We start from the raw sequence: 25,746 nt of genomic DNA, 5'->3' as shown, positions 1-25,746 counted from the left end.
ATCACAAAAAGCTTACAATGAGTTATTTCTGAGGCCTGTATACAAACAACATACGGGTGTTATGACTTCACTTTTAGTCAGCTTATTTTGTATTATTTTATTCGATGGTGGGGTGTTGCCATGGTGCAATGGTTAGTACATTGGAATTGCAATCCGTAGGTCATCCGTTAAAATCTCTTGACTAGACATTTGAAAAAAAGAGTGAAAGTTTCTTAAATCTCCCCGCCTCCCCCACCTTTGTCCACCCAGCAGTACAAATGGGTACACCACTGAGTCGGCAGGTCACGTGTGCTGGGGTAAAGAGTGGGTACTTCCACCAAGACGTCTGGGCAGTGGGGGAGGGTCTGCTAAAATACCCTCTAAAGGGGAACTTTAGGGCTCAGTCTCGTGATGACCCTTCCGCCAGCAGTGATGTGAGCAAGCAATTTCAGGGCTGCACCTTTATCTTCATAGCGATTTTATTTTACAGACACGATTGCAGCACTGGCCATTCAGGCTAAGCTGTCCTAGGGAAAGCTCTAGCCGGACAATTACAATCCCACCCAAATCCAAAGTGTTCACATGATGTGCCCCATTGCTGCTGATACTGTTGCTGCCACTGTTTGTCCACATCACTGCCTTGCATGTGTTCCATAAATTAATTCCCTCTTCGTGGTAGAGCGAAACACTACCAAGTCGAGAACATCTGCCACAGGTGTGCAGGACTGCAATCCACGAAATACCTGGCATGTCATGAGTTGCACCCCGCTTGAGCAATTCACGATATGAGGTCATGCTTAAATTAAGAAAAACATTTATTGGGTCTAATTTTATCTGTCCTGTTTGTACTGTTTCTCAATGTTTTGCTTGTAATTTGCATAAAATGTAAATAATGCCGAAGAATCGGTTTTAATTCTTCAGCTCCTAAAAAAATAAGCCTAATTTTCATGAAAATAAGTAAGAAGTAATAAGGTTTTCAGTTTAAAAAAATATGATCTCCCTCCAGGCGAGCAACACTGTTTTGTTGAGCTCAGTCATCATTTTTTCCTTTGCAAAATTAAAACTATTAACTTTTTATTTTACCAGGTAAGGCCCACTGAGCGATATAGCTCTTTTTCAGAAGCAACCTGGCCATAAATGATAGCCCAACGAAATTTATAGCAGCCAGACTAAGCACATGTGCCTAAATGTGGAGGGGAAAACCGGAGGACCCGGATAAAAAAAAATCCACGTGACCACAGGGAGAACATGCAAAGTACAAATACACAGGCATCGGGGTTTGCATTGAACCCACACCCTCCTGCATACCAGACGAGGGAGTTAACATCTCGCCAAAGCGGCACCCCGTGGTATCGAGCAATGTGTGAGAAGAAGTAGAAAAGTGAAGCATTTTATCCTGCAGTCTAGTGGATGAACACAGCATGAGTGAGATGAAACCATATGGTAGACCAAGTCCTCAACATGGCTGCGAGAAATCAATAAGGAACAGTCATCACGGTAGTAGCGACAGGACATGAGGTTGCGCAAAGCACAAACTTGGCTAACACTGGTCGTATGTGGCTCCTATCCGCATCATCTCCTATTGCAGGTGCTGGAGGTCTTCATGGGCAGGCTATCTCGGATCGGAGCTATGCCACGTGGGGACATGGCTTCCATATCCAAGTACCAGGTGCTGCTAGCGCGCGACCACTTCCGTAAGAACCCGCCGGCGCATTTCCCGGTGAGTCCACGTACTTGGACAGCTACCACTTTTGCTTGAAAGCACTTCCAAACAATGTTTTCTAATGATTTGTGAAGAAACATTTATCTGGAAACTTGTTTTTGTGTGTGTGTGCTGGACTTAAAGTTCGCTGTACATGCTTAAACTATTGTGTGTGTTAGAATTGTATTGTGTTTTTATCCAGATATGTTGTTAACTATCGGTTAATTTAAATGAAGGATGAGGAACCTTTTCTAGATTGACTTGCAAATAGCTTTGGCCGGCCTCGCATTCGTTGATATTAAACTTTGATCACGCTATGATTGTTTTGCTTCGCTGTTTGCTCAAATCTACGTGAAAGACAACTGCTGAGTGCACTGAAATGAGAACCACAGTATTCATCTTCTTGGTTCTTTCGGTAAAGTCACGTAGAATGGAAATAATAAAATAATAAAAATAAACATAATAAAATAATTCTCACGACGTTTCGGCCACAACGCAAGCAGCCGTCCTCAGGTGATGAACAGGTCTGTCGAGAAGACAGAGTCTGACTCTGTCTTCTCGACAGACCTGTTCTTCACCAAAGAACCAAGAAGATGAATCCCTGCAGTCACGAAAGCTTTAAATCGAAATTTAACCACAGTATTGTTGCCGGGTAGAACATGTTGCCCTCTAGTTCTTGATTTGTGCGGCTAAAATGCTTGCCAGTGATGGATACGTTTCGTTTGCAGGCTAGGGCTCATGTGTGATCACGGGCTGTATGACATTAAATCGTGGGCTGTATGAACTGAAGTAGTGGGCCGTAGGAAATGAAGTCGGCGGCCGATTAACTATTGCTCAACGAATCGCAATGGAGGTGATTGTTAAAATGCCTAAAAGCAACATCTGTCATGAGGGCATGTTGCAGTCCCCAGAGTTGTCCACATATGTTCCCGTTAAAACAGTAAAGATTTGTGCGTTTACCTAGCTTAGGTTATGTCAGATTTCGGTGTTTAGTCCTGGCCGATCATTTCATGGAGCTCTATGATATTTCATTAATTGCTTGGATGTTACTATTGGCAACATGCTCACAATACTGACCTCGTTTCAGCCAATCAGAGAGGTGAGTGGGGGAAAGGCATGCAGTCAGGAGAGATGAGACCGCTTCTATTCAACATAGTGGCACTCGTGTTGTTCAGCGTTGATATCGATGTCCCCAAGTCTTTATAACAAAGCTTGTCGAGTTTTGTTTAATGAATCATTTTCCCGTTAGTCGATGGCACAAGTTCGCTCATGGCGAAATTAAATATGTTCCTGGGTTAGTCGTTGAAACGCACACGTGCAGGTCTCATCCCTCTAAACCTGCACGTGTTTGCTGTGGCATTGGCAGCACACATGACGGGGAGATTTGACAGAGTCCCTGGTGTTCACCAACATTGCAGCTGCGATTGTTTCTAATGCTTCTTAGGTTTTTTTCAGTAAAGTCACGTAGGTAAAAATAAAAATAAAGAATACAAATTATAGAAATAATAATAGAAATAAAATATTTTATTTCTATTATTATTTCTATTATTTTTATTATTTCTATGTGTTTTTTATTATTTTAAATATTGTATTTCTATTATTATTTCTATTATTTTATTATTTATTTTTACCTACGTGACTTTACCGAAAAAACCTAAGAGTATGAATCCTTGCAGTCACAAAAGCTTAAAATCTAGAATCTAATGCTTCTGCTATTGTGCTGTTGAAGATGGTGCCAGCTTTTAGGATAAAAAACAAGTGTATAAGAGGAAACGTGTTTACCCGCGTTGCAATCAGCGATTTCAAAACGCTCTGATTGTGATTCCTTCACAGTGGCGAGATGTTAACTACCTCGTCTGGTATACAGGAGGTCGTCAGTTCAAACCTCACCCTGACGCCTATATATTTAGACTTTGCATGTTCTCCCTGTGGTCTTGTGGATTTTTCTCTGGGTCCTCCAGTTCTTCCCTCCACATTTAGAAACATGCGTTTAGAGTATTTGGCTGCTATAAATTTCCACATGATGAGCCACTTCATTGAGCTAGCTATCATTTGTGGCCAGGCCACTTCTGAAAAAGAGCTGCATAGCTCAGGTTGCCTTTCTTAGTAAAATATAAATAGGTTATAGTGTAGTTTAGTTTCATAATAAATAACGCCTTTGTGGACACCCTGACGTGCATGCAAACTGTTATTATCTTCAAATTTCTCAATCTCGTGACCTTGCTACGGTCATTTTACCAATAATAATTAATTGTTATATAGCGCCTTTCATCGAAAGATCGCAAAGCACTCTTCACATGAAAATTTGAACACTCCATTCGAAACAATATAAAGTGCCTGAAAGACAATAATATTCTAGCAAACAGATTGCACCAAGTCATTGGTCGAGTGCTTCCTTTCATCGATGCCATGAAAGGAACATTCGTTCACTTTGTGAGTATGTGCCGAATTTAGCGTGGCCCAAAAATACCCTGGCGATTACACAAAAACACCTGAAATGTCATGTTCTTGGATCTTTCGGTAAAGTCACGTAGATAGGTTCAAAGAAAATAACCAAAAAATAACAACAAAAAACTACGACGTTTCGATCGCAACACAACCAAATCGTCCTGCGCAAGAGGCCACTGATGGCGTAGAAGCTGGCTTCTTGTCGCCTGAAGCACTGCGTTGTCAGCCCTCGTCCATAACCAGCACACCATAAGCTGCAGTGCGCTCGCTGCTTATGCCATTGCTCTCTCCCCCCCCCCCCACTATTGGTTTTGAGTGGAAGAGGAGGTTGGAGTGCTCTCCTAATGCAGTGTGGTGAATTGTTTCCGTTATAGCTGGGAAAATCACTGCAGGAATTGTGATGCTTCTACGAACGAGTCCAATGTTAAAACGTGTGTTTACATATCCATGAGTGAGAATCTGCGAGCGTTTGTGTGTAGATATATGTATACGAGAGAGTAAGCATCCGAAAATATGACTTAACACATAGGTTTTTGTAATTAACATCACGATTCATAATTGATTTTTGGGTGAGGACGCATTATGAGCTGGCCAAATGATATTCTGACTTCCTAGATTTTCACACATGCTTTCGGAAGGAGGAAGACATGGATCAGAAAATAAACACAAATCAGAGACATCATACCGACTGTTAATAAAAGTTAAGTGTGCTTGGGCAAGATGCATCACTAGGAGAGATGATGGCCAATGGACAAGCCTAGTGATGGGAGTGGCAGCCATGGGAGAGAAAACTCCCAATGGGACGACCAACCACGCAGATGGAGCAGTGAGCTTGGCTGCTACTGGAGTGAGATGGGTTGTAGCATTGCCAGACTATGTGTAGTGGTGACGACTTTCGGAGGCCTTCATCCAATACTGGTACGCCCGCCTTGGCAATTTCACCACTACCACCACCGCTCAGGTGTTGTTTGTGTATGTGTGTGTGTGTAGCGGTTAGCGCACTGCGCTATGAACCCGGCGACCCGAGTTCGATTCCCGCTCACGGCCAACACCAGTGACGATTATCTGAACCGGTCCCGGGCCTCCCCTAGGTCGACTCAGCCTAAAATGAGTACCTAGTGCGATGTGTAAACATCGCTGCTAGGGAGACAAAGGCGGCCGGGCGTGGTGTTGGCCACCCACCCCCTCGTGTGCCGTGCCGGCCTTCATAGGTGCTCGCTAACAGCACTTGCCCCTACAGTCTGTTAAGGCTATACGGGGGGGTCTTTGTCTTTGTCTTTGACAGGGGTCGAGGATGGGTGCGGTGGAAGGTGACTTTGCGCTGTGCGTGAGCCTCTACCACGGCTTCGAGCTCCTGTTGCATATGGGCTCGCGTTCCCTGCTGCTCTTCCTCAAGAGCATTTTGGACGGGGGCAAAGGTCAGCTGTCGCCCCTCCCCCCCCCACTCCTACAAATCTCCAGTCACCTCTCTTCAATGCAAGTGCCTTAGCTGGAGGATTGAGGCTTGTAACAATTTATCGTAGACACATGTTCACAAGATACACGCATCAAATTATGTGTAAGAGTCCGTTATTTCCATTGAATGCAAAATGTATATAAATTATGCATATAACCAAATCATCCGGTATATGCATGATTCTATCAGACCTTAGAGGCCAAGCTGGGTTTATCCTGGATAGTTATTAGGTCTGTGACCACTGAATGGCTATAAAGAGGATCTTCGTTAATGTGTTTCATGCATCTGCAGTTCAGTAAATGAATGGTCATACCCTACTTGTAAGTTAATGTGCTAGAATTCAGCAGCCGGGGGTGTGTCATCCTGACATTGACCTTCAGACTGGTTCAATGCACTGCTGTCTGTGTGAATTATGTAATCAAATCACACATGCCATGCTAGGTAAACCCATTTCAGTTTAAAACTGGTTTGGAAGAAAACACGGGTTATGTAACGCTTTAAAACGGAAACCAATAGGTAGCAGTGAGGGCAAAAAACATTGGCATATCTGCATGTGTTTTTTGCTCTGGTTTGAGTCGCCAAGTTTTGGACAACATTTTCATATTTTTTCCCCAGATTGTTAATCGGGGAAGTTTCTAATGGCAACACTCATTAATGGTATTGGCCACATATCCCAATGCAAGACTGACTGAAACAGTGGCTGGAGATTCAGTGAAGCTTTCCTGGCTGAATCATTGATGGTCTTATCATTGTCAATATTAACATGGCTGGCTCTTTGTGTACTGTAGTGTCATTTGTTCAAGGCAAGGACAAGGGATATCACTCATCACTGGTGTTAGCCGTGGTTGTGAATCAAACTCGAGTCACTGGGTTCACTCCACCGTTGCATGGTTTCCATAACCCAATTCGATGCCGCAACATATACAAACGTATATCGTGAGCATAAGACTTTTTTTTAACCCCCAAATGTATCCATTGTGCGTACTAACATTGCTATGCCCGTTAGCTAAGTTATGGAGGGGGGGGGACATCTGATCGCATGCAGAGAAGACGCGCGCTCGCAACGAGCTGAGCCGGAACCCCGACTTCATGCAGCTCTACCAGCGTCTGGACGAGGTGTTTCGTCAAGCTGGCTCCACTCCGTTAAACACGAGCAGCATCCTGCAGCCCACCCAGGCCTCAGGTCTGACACGTGCTCCCCTGCCACTCGGAAATTAGTAAAACGAACTAACGAGTGAACCGATCGCCGCGACGGTGCACACCCGCTCTCGTGGAGCTGACTGGCCCACGGCACCGCAACCACTACTCAAGTGCTGCCGCGTTCTCATTCTTGCTCCTTAGTGTTCGCCGAGCGAGTTGTGGAGCCGAGGCCCTTTGTCTACAGCCACCCCAAGCTGCGGAAGCTCGAGGAGGTTGTGCTGCAGCACTTCCAGCAGTGGCAGCAGCAGCAGCAGCAGCAGCAGCAGAAGACGGCGGGTGAGTGGTTGGCTTGTGGCTTGGTTGTCGCCCTTCTCGCCAGCTTGGTTGATATGTCGTCATCTTGGTGGTTAGAAACTGGGTGCGGTCAGCTGATGGTCGCGCCAAGATTAGACGGCTTGCGACAGCTTGCTCATTCATCGGTCGCAATTATCGCGACGGTCATTCATGCCGGTGGGCCGCGGTGCAAAGTGAAGTTGGTTAATGGCTGCGTGCAGCCTCAGCAGGAAACAGCAGGAAATGGCAGGAAAGGACTCCTCTGCCAAGAAGGAGTGAGTAGCGCAGCTGTGGGTGAACCCTGAACAGTCCTCACACATGCGCCCCTTGTGTAAGAGCCCTGCCGCATTCTTTTCCTGATGCCAATACGCTCTGCCGAGTTTAGGCAAGTGCATGTGAATGTGGTGGTTTTATTTTTGTATTAATTTTATTTCGAGGCTATTCACTGCTGTGGTATTTTATGAATAACATTTACAATAACTGAGTAGTGTGCAAAGAAGCATGGAAAGGTGCGTGTTTGCAATTACGCTGAGAGACGTAAGTTGAAATACTGTACATGGATTAAAGGGTATATGCAGCTTAATGACATCACTCAACAAAAGTCAGTGTGCTTAGGCAGGATGTATCCCAAGAAGGAAGGAATGATGGCTGATGGTCAAGACCAATGATGGAGTGGCAGCTAAAGAATGGAAGGCATCCGAGAGGACATCCACCAAAGAGATGGAGCGATGAAATTAGTTCATGTGCAGATGCAGGATTGTGAGAGATGGCGGTAGATTGAGAAGACTGCCATCCAGTAGTAGATTGGCGATGGCTAATGATGATGATGGGGTTCTATTGCAGCCACTATTGCTTGACTTTGTTGTCGTTTTTGTTTGTTTACATTCAGCAGCGAGCGATGGAGGAACGGAGGGCAGCACTGCTGTGACGGACACTCGCGTCATGATCTTCTCGTCGTTCCGCGACAGCGTGCAGGAGATCGCCGAGATGCTGAGCCGCCACCACCCGCTGGTGCGCGCCATGATGTTCGTGGGGCAGTCGTCATCCAGCGGCAAGGCAACGCGCGGCTTCACGCAGAAGGAGCAGGTCCAGGTGTGACCTCTGCGACGCGCGACGTACTTTTCGATTTAAAGCTTTCGTGACTGCAGGGATTCATCTTCTTGGTTCTTTCGGTAAAGTCACGTAGAAGGGAAAAAAAATGAATATTTATTTATTTATTAAATTTTCTTTTCTTATTTTGTTATTTTTCTTCTACGTGATTATACCGAAAGAACCAAGAAGATGCGACATACTTGGCGTGCGTTCTTGTGCCACTTGGTCTTTGTCTCGCCACGCGATCTTGAAATTGGACGCTTAAAAGCTCAGCTCCACCTCGAATAACCGCAGAGCTGTTACCTGGCAGATATACGCCCTGGCTGCGGGTATCACGCTTTCTGACACTAGTTTGCAGCGTCACATTAGTGTGAGGATACGCCAAAAGAATAAATATCCCCCCCCTACTGCCTTAACAGACTGTTGGGGCAAGTGCTATTCGTGAGCATCTATGAAAGCGAGTAGAGCACACAAGGGGGTAGGGGGTGGGTTTCCAGCATCACACCTGGCCACCTTTGTCTCCTTAGTGGCAATGTTTGCATCAGGTACTCATTTAAGGCTGAGTTGACCTAGGGGAGACTCTGGACTGGTTCAGATAATCGTCACTGCCGTTGGCCATGAGCTTGCAATGAACTCGGGTCGTCGGGTTCGTAGCGCAGCGCGCTAACTGCGAACACTACCGCTCTCCACACACACACGCACACGGGGCCACACACGCCGCTAACCGCACTTGCCCCGTGCTCCCACCAGGTCGTGAAGCGCTTCCGCCACGGCGGCTACAACACACTGGTGGCGACGTGCGTGGGCGAGGAGGGGCTGGACATCGGCGAGGTGGACCTCATCGTCTGCTTCGACGCGCAGAAGAGCCCCGTGCGCCTCGTGCAGCGCATGGGCCGCACGGGGCGGCGCCGACACGGGCGCATCGTCGTCATCTTGGCGCACGGACGCGAGGAGAGGGTCGGTCCCGGGTCTTAACCTCCACTTTGCTACCGCGACGCTCGCTTGAGTCGTAGCTTTCGTCAAGATTGTTGCCGTCATTGAGCATCATCGAATCTCGTTGGGGCTTGGCTGCAGAAAAGCCTGAGGCTCAACGATTCAGACGAAGGCAGCACTCCTTACAAATTTTCGTTTTCTCCATGATTGCCGAGCACAGGTTCCTTAATATTTTGTGTTTAGTTTGTTCTTCCCCCGCACCTCCGATGAGCACAGTTGGCTACGTATGGTGTGAACGAAGTTCAGCATACACCCATGCATTAACTAAAGGCCAAAATTGATCGTGATGTGTAGATTAATTAATTTAATGCCTATGATCAAATCGACCGGAACGAGCCATCTCTTGTCAGATCTCAGAAGCTAAGCAGGCTTTGGAGCCTGATTATTACTTTCCTGAGAGCTTGCCTGAAAAAAACAGGTATTGTAAGCCTTAGCTAAAATGTTACCAACATATGGCAGTGTAGCCGTGGATTCGTGCATCTATCTGTGCTGAGCTTTGAGTGTTTCTGCCCTCATGTGTGTCGTGAGTATACTCTGGGTTCTCCAGTTCCCTCCCACACGAAGCTAAGTGCTCATTAATGGCTTGGCCAAACATCCCACTGCAGAACCCTCCTGAAAACCTACCAATAGTTTACTGCCTTGAGTCTGCTTTTTTAATCAATCTCACTTGGCTTCCCATGCCCTATGGCTACTCCTTGTTCATCATGATCATCATCGGCTTCCTTATCCGTGGGGGTCTGGGGGATGCCAGTGATCAGAATATTTATTTATATTGGAGGAATCTGATTAGCTATAACGCTTTTTTTCACAGATATTCAGTAGTTTTCACAGATGTCCACAGCAACATCCGGGGTCCATCTTTCTGTCCAGGTCGCTTTGTTTACCGTCCAGATTTCTCTTCGATAATTATCTCCCACAATGTATGAATGCTGAACTTCTTTTACACCATATGTAGCCAACTCCATGCTAATCAGAGGTGCGATTAGCACAGTTAATCGGAGGTGCGATCCCCCCCCCACTGGTCAGATGTACAACCAGAGCCAGTCGAGCAGGAAGAGCATCTACAAGGCGATCGAGGGAGCGAGCACCTCCTTCCAGCTCTACCCCTACAACCCACGCATGGTGCCTGCCGGCCTTTCCCCAGTGCCGCACCGCATGCACCTGCACGTACCAAAGTTCGATGGTCAGACGAGGGGCAAGGGTCGCCTATGCCAGACGGTCGCAGAGGCATCGACCACACTCGGTGAGTGAGTGGGTGAGCGGGTGGGCGAGCGGGTGGGCGAGCGGGCGGGTGGGCGGGCGAGCGGGCGGGTGGGCGAGCGGGCGGGTGGGCGAGCGGGCGAGCGGGCGGGCGGGCGAGCGGGTGGGCGGGCGAGCGAGCGGGTGGGTGGGCGGGCGAGCGGGTGGGCGAGCGGGCGAGTGGGTGAGCGAGCGCGCGGCGTGGTGGTGGTGGTAGAGAAGACCGCCCCCTCGGTACAAACCGGTCATTTGGACATATCGTGACCGGCAGCGCCATGTGAAGGTCCTGGGCCTAACTGGGGTGTAGTCAAAAATGTTTTTCGATTTATCCATTATTGAAAATATACTGACGTTATTTTCACCGACACAGTTTATAATCAGTGCGTGCTGCCTGGTCCGATATGGTTTAGAAACACATAGACACCAAGAAAGAAAGTGCTCAAAGAAGCGTGGAGAGGTGCATACTTGGAATTACACTGAGAGAATGAGGAACATACAGATCAGAGAACACATTGATTGTGAGAAAAGTAAGTGGGCTTGGGAGGGACATGACACGGCGAGAAGGGACGATGGCCAGTGGTCGAGTGGCAGCCCATGAGGATGTCCACCCCGGAGATCGAGCGATGGAATCGGCTCGCAGGTGCAAGTTGCGCATCGCTTGACCACGAGGAACGGAAGCGGTTTGGGAAAGCCCTTCATCCAGTAGAGAATAAATAATTGCTGCCGCTGATGCTGTTGTTGCTGACGATGATGATAACGACGACAATGAAGCCGTTGTTTTTTATCCAGGGTCGCTGGGCAGGAAGCAGCCATGCAGAAGTGAGGGGCTGCTCACGCGGGATGAGGAGGATGACTGGGAGCGGCGCGTGCGCCCGCACCACGGGGAGAAGACGCCCGTCCTCGCGCTGGCGCCCTTCGCGTGTCTCCCTGACCCCGAGCGGACCGCGGTGGGTTCTGCTCTTCTTCCTGCAGGGCGCACTGTTACATTTCCTGAGCAACTCAAAGGCACCTTACATCATCACATCTCATCTCAAACCGTTCCAATAGCATGCTGCACTCCAACCAAGGGGACCCCCCCCCCCCCGCCAACAGCACAAGGTGATCGCAGAACCGGTTTGCAAATAGGAATTATTCTTGCCAGTAGGGGGCCTGCCCTGTTCTAGCATTGCCCTTCCCTGCCTTGCTCTATCCTTTCTTGGACGATAGGTTGAGCTGTTTAACAGTTTGGTTTCCTCGGCCTGAATTCCTTTAAATTCCAGATCGCACTTGCTATCCCCCCTCATCTCACTCTACTTCCCTCCATATACTCTCTGCGCCAGCAACCAAGGCTATCTGTAGAATCCCCCAGTCAACTTTTTCTTGGTGGGAGGTCGCCCTTTCTCCTCTGCCGCCCTAGGGTATGGATCTCCCTTCTCCCGGCCATCCATGCTATCAACTCCCTTGCCCCTGTTCAAGTCCAGACTCAAGACTTTCCTTTTTTACTTCTGCCTATGACTGAGTACCTTTGTCTAGAAAATAAGTATGTCCACTGTTTCTGTACAATGCAGTCGCATTAGGTTACGATATAATTCTACATGTATTGTATTAAACCTTGAACTCAGTGAGCCCACACAGTCAAAAGTTTACCAGGTCTGGAATGACGTTTCTCACACTCTCTGCACTTTGATAATCTCGTTTAACCCTGGGCAGCTGCCAGGATTCGAAGATGCGCAGCGTAGCATTAGCCCCGTCAGCCACCCACACATCACGGCGAAAACTTGTCTCGGAATGGGAAAGGTTAAAATGAGCATTGTTCGTGGGTCATGTAACGTCATAAGTCATATGTGACCATTATTCTGTACCTCTAGTCTCCAGATCTCTCATCTCTATTGTTCATCTCACTTTCATCTCACTAATCTGCATTTCTTCATATCTCGTATATGTATGGCCGAGGGGCCGCTAGTTGAAGAACCCTGCAATAAAACATCACGGCAGGGGCATCACCATGGCGGCACTGCCAAAATTAATTTTGAAGTGTTTGTTGTCATTAACGAAGCATCAAACCTGCATCATACAGCCCTGGGACGCATGGCCTAGGCGCACGGAGCTGTTAGATAACCGATCGATTCCCAGGTCGCATTTTCCCTTTAAGCGGCATCGACTGAGCACCAAGTCTGATGTGACAACGGTTTGCGTGCAGGCGGCGGAGCGGCGCGCGGGGGACGACCACGTGCGGGAGTTGTCCCTGTGCAACTACGTGCCCTGGCAGACCAAGGTGCAGGACACGTATGCGCTGGAGCACTCGGAGGCGGCGTGCCTGCCCTTCATCAGGCTCATGACGCTGGTCGACAAACTCAAGTACTGCGAGGTTTGGATGCTAGTCGGAAAGCCACGCTCCTCGGAAAGCTGGGATAGTCAGAAAGCAACACTTGTCAGAAAGACACGCTTGTTAGAAAGCCACACTACTCAGAAAGCAACGCTTGTCAGAAGGCCATGCAAGTCAAAAAGCCACGCTACTCGGAAAGCCAGACTAGTCAGAAAGCCACACTAGTCATAAATCCACGCTAGTTAGGGATTCACGCTACTCATAAATCCACGCTAGTCAGAAAGCCACGCTTTGTCAGAAGACCAGCCTTTGGTAATGGGGTCAGTGTAGCTGCTTTACACTAAGCTGTCATGTCGGTTGAATTAAAGATCGTCGATCGATAGAATTGGGGGTTTGATGGCACCACTTGGGCCAGGATGTCAGGGGTGCCCCCGTGTGAGACTTGGCAGGTATTAATTTGCTTGTGGTGCCAGCTGCCATTCTGGCCCACAAGCAAGTGGGGTGCACCAATTTATGTTTGTTGTTTTAGCAAAAAACAGCACCAAGTGGCGCTGGGCAGTTTTCTTGCCATGTGTTAATTATCACAATTATTTGCCTTGTGTTACTTGCCGGATGTCCTGGTGGGCGACTCAAAGCCGATGCATAATGAAGCGTTTATTAAGATTGCAGAATAACCGCATTCTTGTTAGCTGTTCTGTATTTCACAGGTGGCCCAATTGTTTCTTGCTCGCGTGCACACAGACGTCGTGCAAACGGGTCGGGCTTATCTAATGGCACGAGAATCACCGTTGACGCTGTTAACAAAGCAGCCTTGGCTGAAATTGGTGTCTTTACAATCAGGTTTTTGCCGGGAAAAAAAATAAACTCTGAACATTCATCATCAGCCATGGTCACTCTTCCTACCTTTTCTGTCAGGGTCATGATAATGATGATGTCACTGTCTCTTGTAACTCAGGATGAGGAGTATGGCTTCGAGGCGGTGTCTCACTTGGACCGGCAGGACGTGCTGAGCGATGGGGCAGAGGAGGACGGTGGCACAGCGCCGAGCACGCACCGTGCGGAGCGGACGAACGCTCGCCATAGAGACCCATGGTCAACCCTTGCGGAGAACCAGAAACGACGCAAAAAACCCGCGTCAACATCGGTACCGGTGAAGGGCACAGCGACATCTGCTTCCGCCATCACCGCTACCATCTCCTTGCACAAATCTGTTGATAAGGCTGTTACTCGTAAGAGTGCGAGGCCGCTGCCACCGCTTTTCACCGGAGAAACCGATCCGGATTTTTCCTCCAAAAAGAAACCGGCGTGGTGGAAAGGGAGGTCGGCTGAGCCGGTTGCAAAGCCCATTGACTCGGATGACGATCCGGATGTTTTCATTGTGGAGGACACGGCGGAGGGCGATAACGTCAGGGAAAACCGCTCAAGTTTGGAGAACTCCCGGCCGGACGAAGAAGAGCAGAGCCCAGGAGGGAGCGGTCTTCATCGGGAACGGATGGGCACCGAAGGAGATGTTGGCAGCGCTACCCATCCGTGTGGCACGCCGTGGCTCGCAATGAATTTGGGGTTGAACAGCGGGGCCATAGAGTGCGGGTGCAAGAGTGATGTGGATGATTCTGCCTTATCTGATCTGTTTTACTGGTACTCGAGAGACCCTAAGGAAAATGTGTTTCCCAACAGCCAGAGGATTGATGTGGAGGCTTCGATGGAAGTGGACGGCGAATGCACTCCTGACAACGTGGTAGCCATGGCAAGGATGGTCAAGGAATTTCTGTCTCATCCTGTGCCGCCCAGTGACTTCTCTTTTCTCGATGACATCCAGCAGATCCCCTTTCCTGGGATGCTTTTCCAGATGCATTGGCAACAAATACGTAATCAGAGTTCAGACAGAGTGCCTTCGTTTACTGCCCCATGTCTCTCCGGCCCGACGAGTATGTGTACAAATGAGAAGGAAAAAGCTAGGCCCCCGGGTATATCATCCACAATTGATCAGCTCGAGCCACCATCATGCGACAATCACGATCATCGCAGAACAGTTAACAACAACAACGACAGAGCGGACAAATTGTGCTTGCACAATGATGAGCGACGACGTACGTTCTCACCAGGGCAGCAAAATCGCTCCGTTGCCCAAACCCACCACCGTAGAGCCACAGAATTCTCATCCAAAACTTCCACAACCCCGAGCGCCTTTCTCGATAGCAATAGTGACATGAGCGTCGCCCTGTTTGATGAGGAGGACGATCTGCTGCTGCAAGTGGACCTCTCCATGCTGGAACGGGAGGAGCAGGGCAGGCAGCAGCAGCAGTGCCTAACACCACCCAGGCCTGAGCCAGAGGTGGTGTCGAGCGACGCACCATCAGCGCGGGTGCCGCGGGAACTAACGCCTTCTCGCCACGCGAAAAACGTGGCCTCCATCATCACTGCGACACCGTCGCTGTCGCCACGCGCACCTCTCACACACGCAAGTGCCCCGCTCACGGGCGAGGTCTCAGCGCTGGGAGACTCTATGGCCGACTACTCGGCCGAGCTGTTCTCGGTCAACTTTGACCTCGAGTTTGACCTTAATCAGTTGGACGATGACGACGACGCTGAAGAAGTTCTCAGTGGCGGTCACCAAAATTCCCCCATAGCCCAGCCCCGACCGCAGGAAACGAACGAGGCCGTCGCTCCCATTACCTTCAATCTGAGCTTCAAGGATTTGGATTTTGATGAGGACTTCGCTCTCCCACCGGCGCCAGTGAAGCACGACACTTCCCCAGTGATTATCGACGATTTTACGCTGCCAGCTGATGATGAATTTGACGATCTGGAAGAGCCGATCGTCACTCACGTGGCCGGTAACGTCGTGCTACCTCGTACTCCGGTGGGGCCTTCGAGTATCTCATTAGTCAACCTGACGGTGCCTACTGAGTCTTCAACGCCTCTGTTGGCGACGTCACATGACCTCCGAAGACCTGCACAGGACCCAGGTGAGGAAGGAGCAAGCGTGCGTGTGTAGGTGTCTTTCAATCAGTTCCTAGTGTATGCTTATATCTACACACGTCTGTAGCTCCGTACTTGTGTCATTACGTGTCGTTGTTAGTGCTCTCTGATACGAACTCGGCGGCCAGAATTTTATTCTTGGCCGCTGGGCCTCCTCTCGGTCAACTTAGCCTTAAATGAGTTCCTGGTGTGGTGTTGGCCACGCCACCCCCTCGTGCGCCTTGCCATCCTTCATAGGTGTTCGCTAACACTCTGTGTTAATAGCTACACGGGGCATCTTTGTCTTTGTTATGTCTGCTTGCAGGGAACAGAGCGGTTGCCGTGTGTTTGGACGACAGTGAGGGCGAGTTGATGAACCACCATCTGAGGAGGCGTCCAAATGTGCAGCTCCTGCTGGACACCCCGGACGCCCCTGTCCCAGCAAGGACCCCTCCTAGAGAAGCAGCTGCCATTGTACTAAGAGTCACGCCATGTGCCCACAGACCGTTTGTTTAACAGTCATTGATTCATTCTTAAACATCTTCCTCAACATCATTGCCGATTACGCAATTGTGTATGCTAAAGATGTTGTCTCTATCGTATTTAAACATTGAAGCTCAGAAAGACTTTAAACGCTGATACTGGTTCTACAGGTATGACTTGTCACAAGGTGTGTTTGCTTCTCTGTGACAGAACAATGTGTATTAATTTAAATAATTATATGCAATAGTTATTGGTAAATATAATACAGTACAAACCAAACTGTGGTATGAAGTTGTGTGGCTATTTCGGACTTACCCTCTTGAGAACCGGCCAGATAGATGAAAGGTCTACCCAAAACGTTGACACACAAACAGATCATAAGTTTGCAAATATGCGAATGCATGTTCCCTTGCATGTCGCCTTGACAGCTACCTGTTAGTTTGCCTATTGCACATTTGTGATGTTTAGTGCATTGTGTCCATCCTTAATATACCCATCTTTTGTTTTTCTATCATCCTCCCCTTGCTGCTTCTTCCCCGTTCCAGGCGGGAGATGGGAGCGACTTGGATTCGCCGATGATCCGCCCGAAGAGGAGAGTGAACAAGCCTCTCTTGTTCCTTGAGGAGAGCTCGCAGCAGAATTCACCGAAGGCAGGCGAACCCCCCCCCCCCACCACCACCACTACCACCATCATCGTCTTCACCCCCGTCCTGCCACTGTCATGCCTACAGCGCCTTAGAGCGTTTAATTGGAGGACCAGAAAAATAGAGAGCGTTTATGCATTATTGGGTCACGCCATTGAATTAGACGCACTTAAAACTCGGCATGCCACCACTTTGCCACAGCGTGCTGCCGCGACCGACGCCGCCACGGCGATGACATGCGTGGCTGTGCCGCCGGCGTATTTATGTAGCTCACTGGACCGCACTTAACCACGTAAGAACGTGTGGGAGGGGGGCGACCCCCTCCGCGAATGGGGAATTTAACAGTCGCCGATTGGTGATTGCGGTGAAGGGCGATCCATTACTCAACGTAGCATTGTGTGGAATAGTATGGGTCTCTATCTTAAGTCGATGTACATCTATCGAAGTCTATGGGTTGCTATGTGAGTTTATGGATCTCTGAGTCTGTGCGAGTTTCCATGAGTGTGACTGCAGCACAGGTGCAGTCCATCCCTCACATCACGTAGCTGCATATGAGTGAATTAAAACCGCAAATAACGAATTTTGGGTAAAAATAGGTTAGCCACACGTACACGAAATTGCATAAACCGAACTCGCCTAAAGCGAGGGAACCCTATATTCCCTGGGTCTTTCGGTAAAGCCACGTAGATCAAATTATAAAAAATAATTAAAATAACAATATCACGACCTTTCGATCGCAACACAAGCAATCGTCAGCAGCTCTCCCACGATATTTCTCACCTGATGACGATTGCTTGTGTTGCGATCAAAACGTTGCGAAATTATTATTTTTTATGACTTTTTATGATTTGATATATCTATGTGGCTTTACCGAAAGACCCAGGGAATATGAATTCCTGCAGTCACGAAAGCTTTAAGTCGTAAACTCAGTATTTTATTGTGATTCAAGTTCCATACAAAGGAAGACGTGCACAACTTTGTGTTAATTTATGTTCGTGTGTGACTGAGGATGACGAATGTTCAAGACAACTTGAGTGTCTCGCTCGTGAAGGGGGCTTAGTGCTGTTCCTATAACCCATATCCCAACTTTAATAAGTCCAATGCTGGATGCGCCTTGTGATTTGTCGCAATTCAGGGTCATTGTCATGCCCTACCTGTCCAGGGATGGGAGACTGGGTAAAGTCGATAGAACAAAAAAAATAAAGTAAAAGCATCTTTTTGCCAGTGTTGTAAATGTAGTGGCTGCATGGTTTTAGCGCAATGACGTTTTTTTCTCCTTTGTTGATCCACTGCTGGATGAAGGCCTTCCCCACACCATGTCAGTCACGGAAGATTGTTTGACCACACTTCACCATTGCCGATTGTTATGTGTTGATGAAGGGGAAACCCCGGACCCGTTCAGATGTTTTAAGATGTTTTCTTGTTCATGTTTTTTGTTTGTTGCGGTTGCACCCGATTCAAGAGCCGAATGGTTCACAGGGCTATACCAAATAAATTAAACTGAAGATACCACTCACCGCTGACGTCGATGTAAGCCCCCCGTGGTGCTCTCGTTGTGCGGGCGGTAACAGAGGCATCTTGACGCGCCTCCCGCAGGTGACGACGTTCGGCGCGGCTCCGAGGGACCGTCGTGGGGACGACGACGATAATGACGACGATTTCCAGATCCAAGGAAAGGTCCTGAGGATCACCCGCGGGAAGTTGAAGGCCCAGAAGTCCTCGTCGTTATCCAGTAGGAAACCCAAGAAGGTAAAGTCGTCTCTCTGTTACGTATGTCTATGCCGTAGTCTCACCGTACAGAGCGTGAATCCCCAGTTTTAAAAACCCAGTGGGTTTGAGTTTGATTCCTGGCCACAGGAAACATCAGTGGCTCGTGATGTCTGACTTGGATCTGGGCCTCTCCAAGGTTAAATCTCAACCTTTTGGGGAGGCAAAGGCAGCGCCGGACATGGTGCTGGCCACGCCATGCCCTCGCGAACCGTGCCGGTCTTAGTAGGCGCTTGCTAACGTCACTCAACCCAGTATTGTGTCCTTTCTCTCATCACGTCAGGGCTCCGGTCGACAATTCCTGGACGAGGAGGCGGAGTTGTCGGAAGAGGGAGCCGGCTCTGTATCGTCGGACGAGCGGAGCGATGCGGAGGGGAGCGAATCCTCCATGCGCGAATTCATCAACGACGCGTCCACTTTCACACAGGGCATGGCGCTCAATGGTGCGCAAACCAACCATCGCCCTCTCCCTTTGTGTGCGTGAAAATGTTTACTGTCATAGGTGAGTGCTGGATTTTGTGCTTGGTGAGAGGCTGCACTGGTTGTGTGTGTATGTGCTGCCTGTGCCGTGTTTGAGTGTGCTGTGACGACCGCATGTGCATGCTGTTTGTGTGTTTCTTTGTTGTGTGTATTGTATGTGTGTGCGGTCCTGAAAATATGTTTGTCATGTCTGTGTGTGACGAGCAGTGGCATAGTGGCTCGCACACTGTGCTCTAAACCCAGAGATCGAAGTTTCCAGTGATATCAGAACTGGTTCTGGCCTTTCCTTAGGTCAGCTCGGGATTAAAATAATGACCTGGTGCCATATGGAAACGCGTGCACTGGCGCTACAAAGGCGGTCGGACACCATTTCAGCCACACCACTATCTCGTGCTTCGCCCCAACAGTCTATAATGCTACACGGTGGAGTTGGGGAAACTTGTGTGTGTTTGTGTGCGTGCGTGCTGCAGAGTCGGCGATGCACGGCGTGTATCTCAAGTCGGTGCAGAGCCCCACAGTACAGGCTGCACGGTACAAGTTGTCCTCCAAGCCGTTCCACGACATCTTCTCTCAGGTGACTGTCACCACGGATTGGTGCGACTAAGCGAAAAAGTAATTCTCGCGACAATTTTACAGATTTGAACCCAAATTTTGCGGTTTGATTCCAGCAGTTCGGTGTTGGTCATTTTCGCTGCTTTAACTTAGAATTGAACATTTTAGATGTCACCAGTTGCAGCGGTGTAGCAGTGGTTATAGCAGTGCACTGCTAACCCAGTGACTAGAGTTTTATTTCAGGCCATGGCTAACATTAGTGGTGAGTGATATCTCAGACGGTTTTGGATTTCCCCCCTCCTCTCCACCAACCAGTTCTAACCAGCATGGTGAAGTATGGTCAACAACATCCATGACCATCACAGCGGAGGAGGCCATAAATACATCAGTGGCTTCATAGATGTATTGTGAAATGTTTCAGAATTAACTATTACCATCTCTCACCCCAGCAGTCAGCCCATTCAATTGGAGACGCGTCCATCTCTTGCATGTGTCCGTGCATGCGTGCGTGTGGCACTTGCCATCAGGTGCCCGAGGAAGACGAGTCGTACTTGGAGGACAGCTTCTGCGTGAGCAATGACGTCGACGAGGAGGAGGAGGCCCCCTGCCTAAGTGACAACGACAACACCCAGGACCTTGGATTGACGATCGCCGGTCCCGGTGCCCGTCCCAACGAGGAGGAGGAGGAAGAGGAGGAGGGCGAAAGCAGCTTTGTGGACGGCAAGCGGCGGCTTTACCGGACACGGCGCCAGAAGCAGCTGGACCTGCTGGCACCGCGCCGGAAATGCGGGGATCGATCTAACGATGCTGTCGCTCCAAAGCGGCGCCGGATCCTCGCACAAGAAAATTCCTCAAGCGACGACGACGACAACGACGACAAAACGGACCACGTCACCGAGCGGCTGCTCGGAGCGGTGCAGGGACCGAATGAATGGAACGACAACACCAGGGACACACGGCAAGGAGAGGACAGTGAAACTTGTCTCAAGAGGCCACCAGCCCAGGTAGGCACGAGTTGCCGGCGACGGGAAGGCGCTGCGTCACGCGCCGAGTTGTCGTTGGCGGAGCGCTGCAGGATCAGGCTGCAGGCCCGAGCGGAGGTATCGGATGCAATCGACTTTCAGACGGCACCACACAACAGCAGGGACAGCACAAACACTCGCAATTGCAGCACATTCGACGTTTCATTTCAGCGCCCGAGCTGCCATGCACGACTTGGCACGTTGACAGAGAGTTTGGAAATGACAGACGTGACGAACGTTCAAACGTCAGTACGACGGGACCCCCAGGATCGTGGCATGTTGAAGTTTGACTCCCGACTCAGCTCGGTGACGAATGACGCGCAGCATCGTCAAGCGGGCTCCTCTGTCAAGACTGGTGCACCAGGGAAGACTGCACCAAAGCCGGCTATGACAGCTTCATCGGTGGCGACGCCCGTGGATCAGCAAGATGAGCTACTGATTCTGGTGAGTGTGGTGCTGGGTTTGTCTGGACGAGGAATCTGTTGTGTATAAGTGTCAACAAACTGAAGCCTGTCGTACTTAGCAAATAACGCGTAATTTAATAACAGTTTTATCACGTGTGCTACCGGCGTAACGTCAGTTCGGATTTAGTGGTGGCATGAGTACAGTACGACTGATTTTGCCGCACTGCCCTCTGCTGTCTACCGCGTAACCGTGCCGGTCACCCATGCAAGCACTGTCCAATTTAATAACTTCAGACTTCACATTTCACTCCCCTTCATCCGCAAACTCTGCTGCCCACCCCCCATCTTCCCCTCCGCGCGCAGGTGGGAAGCCACGAGGTGGCGTCGACAGGTCAGGAGGTGGTGACGTTCCTGCGACAGCGTCTGGGCGTGCACGCCGCGGTGCTGCAGGGCGTCGGCGGGGACTACGTGGTGAGCCGCCGCATGGCCGTGAAGCGCGCCGCCACGGGGGAGCTGGCGGGGCCGGCCGGGAGGTCGCGTGTGGCGGCGCGCGTCCGGGCCCTGCAGGAGCGCTTTGAGCGCGTGTGCGTCATCGTTGAGAGGGAGCGCCTCAAGCCCGGTGGGTGTGTGGGACGGACGGACGGACTGACTGACTCGCTTAACACGGAGGTTGTCACGGCTTCGATTTAAAGCTTTCGTGACTGCAGGGATTCATCTTCTTGGTTCTTTCAGTAAAGTCACGTAGAATGGAAATAATAAAACATAATAAAATAATTCTCATGACGTTTCACGACGTTTCGGCCACAATGCAAGCAACCGTCCTCGACAGACCTGTTCTCCACCTGAGGACGGCTGCTTGCGTTGTGGCCGAAATGTCGTGAGAATTATTTTATTATGTTTTATTTTTATTATTTTATTATTTCCATTCTACGTGACTTTACCGAAAGAACCAAGAAGAGGGTTGTCACGGCTGTTATTCCCTTTCATAAAAGTTGAGTTGTCAAGACCCACCACTCCAAACAAATCGTTAATTAATAACAATTTGGTTGGCTCTATCTGGTGGTGCTGCATCTTAATGACTTAGGATTAATTGATGGACTATCTGACTAGATTCTAAACTTGTGATTTGGCAAAATTAATCAGATACCTGGAAAGGGGTTGGTGAATAAGTATGTGCTTACCATAGCATATCAGCCTAGTTGGGCTTGTAGCAATGTCCTCTCCCCCACGAACAGTTTGTTGAATGCCACAATTCGCACATGTTGAGTCGGGGTGAACTCCCAACACCTACGACGTCGTGACTCTGTTCTCCCGATGCGGTGCTGCAGGCGAGATAGGAGCGGTCGCGTCGTCGGCATCGCGCCCGCAGGTGCGCACGCGCTGCCTGGACGCGGCCCTGGCTGGACTGGCCGCGGCAGACGTGCGGGTTCTGTTCAGCTCGGGCCCCGTCGCCACGGCGACGCTGCTGCAGCGGCTGGCGCTCACCGAGCAGCACAAGGGCGTCGGCGTGGTTGGGCCTGCGGAGCCGCACCCGCACGAGCGAGCAGCCTTCGCCTTCTACTGCCGCCTCCCCGGCGTGTCGTACGTGACGGCGCTGGGCCTGTGCAGGGGCTTCCGCAGCGTGCAGCACGCACTCGCGAGGTGGGGCGAGAGTGTGTGGGTTTGAGAGAGTGGGAGTGTTGTGGGTGTGTGCGCGATGGGGAGCGGTGGACAAGCGCACTGCGCTACGAACCCGGCGACCAGAGTTAAATTCCTGCTCGTGGATAACAATCGGTGACGAATATCTGAACCGGTCCTGGGCCTCCCTTAGGTTGACTCAGCCTTAATTAACTACCTGTTACCGTGTGTAATCATCACAATTGGGTAGACAAAGGCGGCGTGGTCCTGTTCACAGCGCACCCTCGTGTGCTGTGCTGGCCTTTAGAGGCTCGCTAATAGCACTTGCCCAAACAGTCAAAGGCTACATAGGGGTGGTCTTTGTGAATGTATGCGAGTATGGGCGAGTGTAATTAGCACTGGGAAGATAAAAGATGGCTGGGTGTGGTGCTGCCGTTTCAACCTTAAGTGCTCCCTAAAAGCACTTGCCCCAGCAGCCTACAAAGGCTATATGGGGTGTATCTTTGTCTGTGTGCTGCCGAGTGGGTATGAGAAAGTAAATAACGTGATCTAACCCAAAAACCTTTATTACGAATAATACTGGTCGGGAAAGCCGAAGTGATAAACTGGGTATGAGAAAGTCGGAGTGCACCCAAGCTGTGGTTTATGGTCTGCAGTATCAAGGACAAGGTCGACTGGAAATACAAGGCAGTGCCCTGGACACGTGAACAAGCAACGCATAAATTGTTTTGGCCATACATCCCAATGCCAAGATCCTCTTTAAAAAGAGAGCCTTGAGACTCGGCGAGCTTTACTTGGGTAATTAAATTACTTTGAATTAAATTTCGATTTAAAGCTTTCGTGACTGCAGGGATTCATATTCTTGGTTCTTTCGGTAAAGTCACGTAGAAGGGAAATAATATAAATATCAAACAATACAAATTCTCACGTTTCGACTGCAACACAAGCAATCGTCATCAGGTGTGAAATCCCCCTGATGATTGCTTGTGTTGCATGATGATTGCTTGTGTTGCAGTCGAAACGTCGTGAGAATTTTTATTGTTTTATATTTATATTATTTTATTATTTCCCTTCTACGTTACTTTACCGAAAGAAACAAGAATATTACTTGGAATTAGTTTGTATTTTCTCAATTGTATCCATTCTAACTTTGTATTAGAGAATGGCCTCTAGTCCATACAGTAAAGGGCAAAACTTTAGCACCCACTCTGCATACGAGTAATGTTCACCAAAGATCAAATTTAACCACGTTAAGTGCAGAACCAAATTTAACCTCGTAGATTTGTTTGTATACAGCCATTGGTAACAGGGGTGAGACTGTCAACTCACTACACGTCTTGGGAACCCAGTTTGATTACAAGCAGCTGCCCAGATTGGAACCCAGGATCTCTGCGTTCTGACTTTTTGGCGTGTGTGTGAGTGAGACTCTGCTGACCTGTGGCCTTTTCCCACAGCTCGGCAAGTGAGCTCCGCGCCAGGGCGGGGATGAGCGACGCACGCGCCGAACGCCTCCACCAGTTCCTGCGCTATCCGTTTGACCCCATCATGCTGCCCGTCCCGCCGCCACCTTAGCATGACCCCCACTCCGCATGGACGATCTCCGACCCCGCAAGCCGCTCTTTCCACAAACGTGAAAAGGCCGGTGTAACCCCCTGTGGATGTAACAATTGACGAGCGCGTAGTTGAAGATGATTATGCTTACAATGCACGCAGAGAGTGGAGTGGCAGCAGTGGTTAGCGCCACCACGCTTTGAATCCAGTGACCGGAGTTTTATCCGCTGTCATGGTTAAGATCGGTGGCATTCTGAGTCCCTCTCGCATCAGCAACCCGCACTGACCAGTGTGGTGAAGTGTTGTCAAACAAATCCCATGACCAACACCGCATGGGGAGGACTTGACATAAGGTGTGTGCGAGTTATTGTACATGCGTTGAATTGCGTGTAGGATGTTGGGTGGTTATTTGCAATTCATTTATTTCACAATAGATAAGGGGTCTGCAACCAAAATACCAAGTAACTTTTTTCTAATTTGGTAAAAAAAATATTTCCAGAGCTGCAGGTTGCCGACCCCTGCAATAGATCCATTCCACGGTCTTGTTTTTGCACCCCAAGATCAAAAAGAATAACCGATTCAAAACATGAATCATGAACTTTAGTTCGAACGTTTCAATAAATTGTGAATGGTACAACTGTTACATTCCAAATATCCATTTCAATCCAAAAAAATATATACTTTTGCTTATTTGCCTGAGAATCTACAAAAGAATGTCTCACAGTTGTAAACAGAAAATATATACTTTGAGAAATAAATATGGGCCGTGTGTGTGTGTGTGCAGTCGGTTGTGGAGATGAAGGGTTTGGGCAGGTCCCAGAACCCACAAGGGTGACCACCACATCCACACTGGGTGATTGAATTAACGATATCAAGCTTACTCCTAGCGAGTACAGCGATGTTCACAGCATGTTATCCCTGGCTGTTTGACATTCTCAACAAAGAATAAAAGACTACCACTTGCCTTAAGTAAATTGAATGTTCAGCGTCTTCATATGCAATACAAATCGAAATTGTATAAATAACGTGTAGCATAGTTAATTGTCAGTTCAGAGCTCCCGAGTTTCTAACACAACCTGCTCTGCCCGACTGTAGCCACAGCCTCGTGCGGCCACTTGGAAACACAATCGTTGCGTTTTGGGTGACGTGTTTCCAGAGACCCACAGGTAACCTATGATTTGGCCACTAGGATCCTATTTGCTGTTGTTTTTCTTGTAAGTTCCAATGCACTATGAATGAATGGGCCCCATCGTCGTTTTTTACGCCAGCAGCTTGAAAGCCACAATGTTGTGTAACAAAGTGCCTGAAAACGATGTTGCTCAATTTTGCTCCTTCCGAAAGGAGTTTTTTTTTTACACCACTGGTTTTCACATTGTGAAAGTCTGATTAATTTTGATGTCGTCATTGCGAAATTAATATTTTTTTTATCTGAGAATCAGTGTACCTTGGCAAGGGTGATGCCTAAAGCTTTAAATGAAATTGAACAGTTCTCATGCAGACCTAATATCAATCTAACTTATTTGAAATAAAAAGTGATTTCTTGTGTTCAGTGTGATGTATGTTACAGAAAGCATCTGC

General features: G+C 49.0%; 1 protein-coding gene across 2 annotated transcripts in view; it reads left to right on the top strand.

The window, feature by feature from the left end:
- The window catches only part of FANCM (FA complementation group M), a 55,461-nt gene extending 29,737 nt beyond the window's left edge, over positions 1–25,724 (top strand). For both annotated transcript variants that reach the window (XM_061568735.1, XM_061568734.1), the window contains exons 6-24: positions 1,568–1,699; positions 5,415–5,547; positions 6,631–6,768; positions 6,927–7,061; positions 7,948–8,150; positions 8,901–9,107; positions 10,170–10,386; positions 11,172–11,329; positions 12,562–12,729; positions 13,643–15,656; positions 15,974–16,122; positions 16,677–16,781; positions 18,372–18,524; positions 18,826–18,985; positions 19,493–19,596; positions 20,102–21,040; positions 21,364–21,619; positions 22,329–22,641; positions 24,072–25,724. In XM_061568735.1, coding sequence (XP_061424719.1) covers positions 1,568–1,699; positions 5,415–5,547; positions 6,631–6,768; positions 6,927–7,061; positions 7,948–8,150; positions 8,901–9,107; positions 10,170–10,386; positions 11,172–11,329; positions 12,562–12,729; positions 13,643–15,656; positions 15,974–16,122; positions 16,677–16,781; positions 18,372–18,524; positions 18,826–18,985; positions 19,493–19,596; positions 20,102–21,040; positions 21,364–21,619; positions 22,329–22,641; positions 24,072–24,189 — 5,802 coding nt within the window. In that variant the 3' untranslated portion in view covers positions 24,190–25,724. The remainder of the gene's footprint in view (positions 1–1,567; positions 1,700–5,414; positions 5,548–6,630; positions 6,769–6,926; positions 7,062–7,947; positions 8,151–8,900; positions 9,108–10,169; positions 10,387–11,171; positions 11,330–12,561; positions 12,730–13,642; positions 15,657–15,973; positions 16,123–16,676; positions 16,782–18,371; positions 18,525–18,825; positions 18,986–19,492; positions 19,597–20,101; positions 21,041–21,363; positions 21,620–22,328; positions 22,642–24,071) is intronic.
- The last annotated feature ends 22 nt before the right edge of the window (positions 25,725–25,746 follow it).

The sequence above is a fragment of the Lethenteron reissneri genome, chromosome 41 (assembly GCF_015708825.2).
Source record: "Lethenteron reissneri isolate LAM-NWPU_2019-01 chromosome 41, ASM1570882v1, whole genome shotgun sequence".
Taxonomy (NCBI): Eukaryota; Metazoa; Chordata; class Hyperoartia; order Petromyzontiformes; family Petromyzontidae; genus Lethenteron; species Lethenteron reissneri.
The sequence above is the reverse complement of the archived record's forward strand: the minus strand, read 5'-3'. Positions and strand labels throughout refer to the sequence as shown.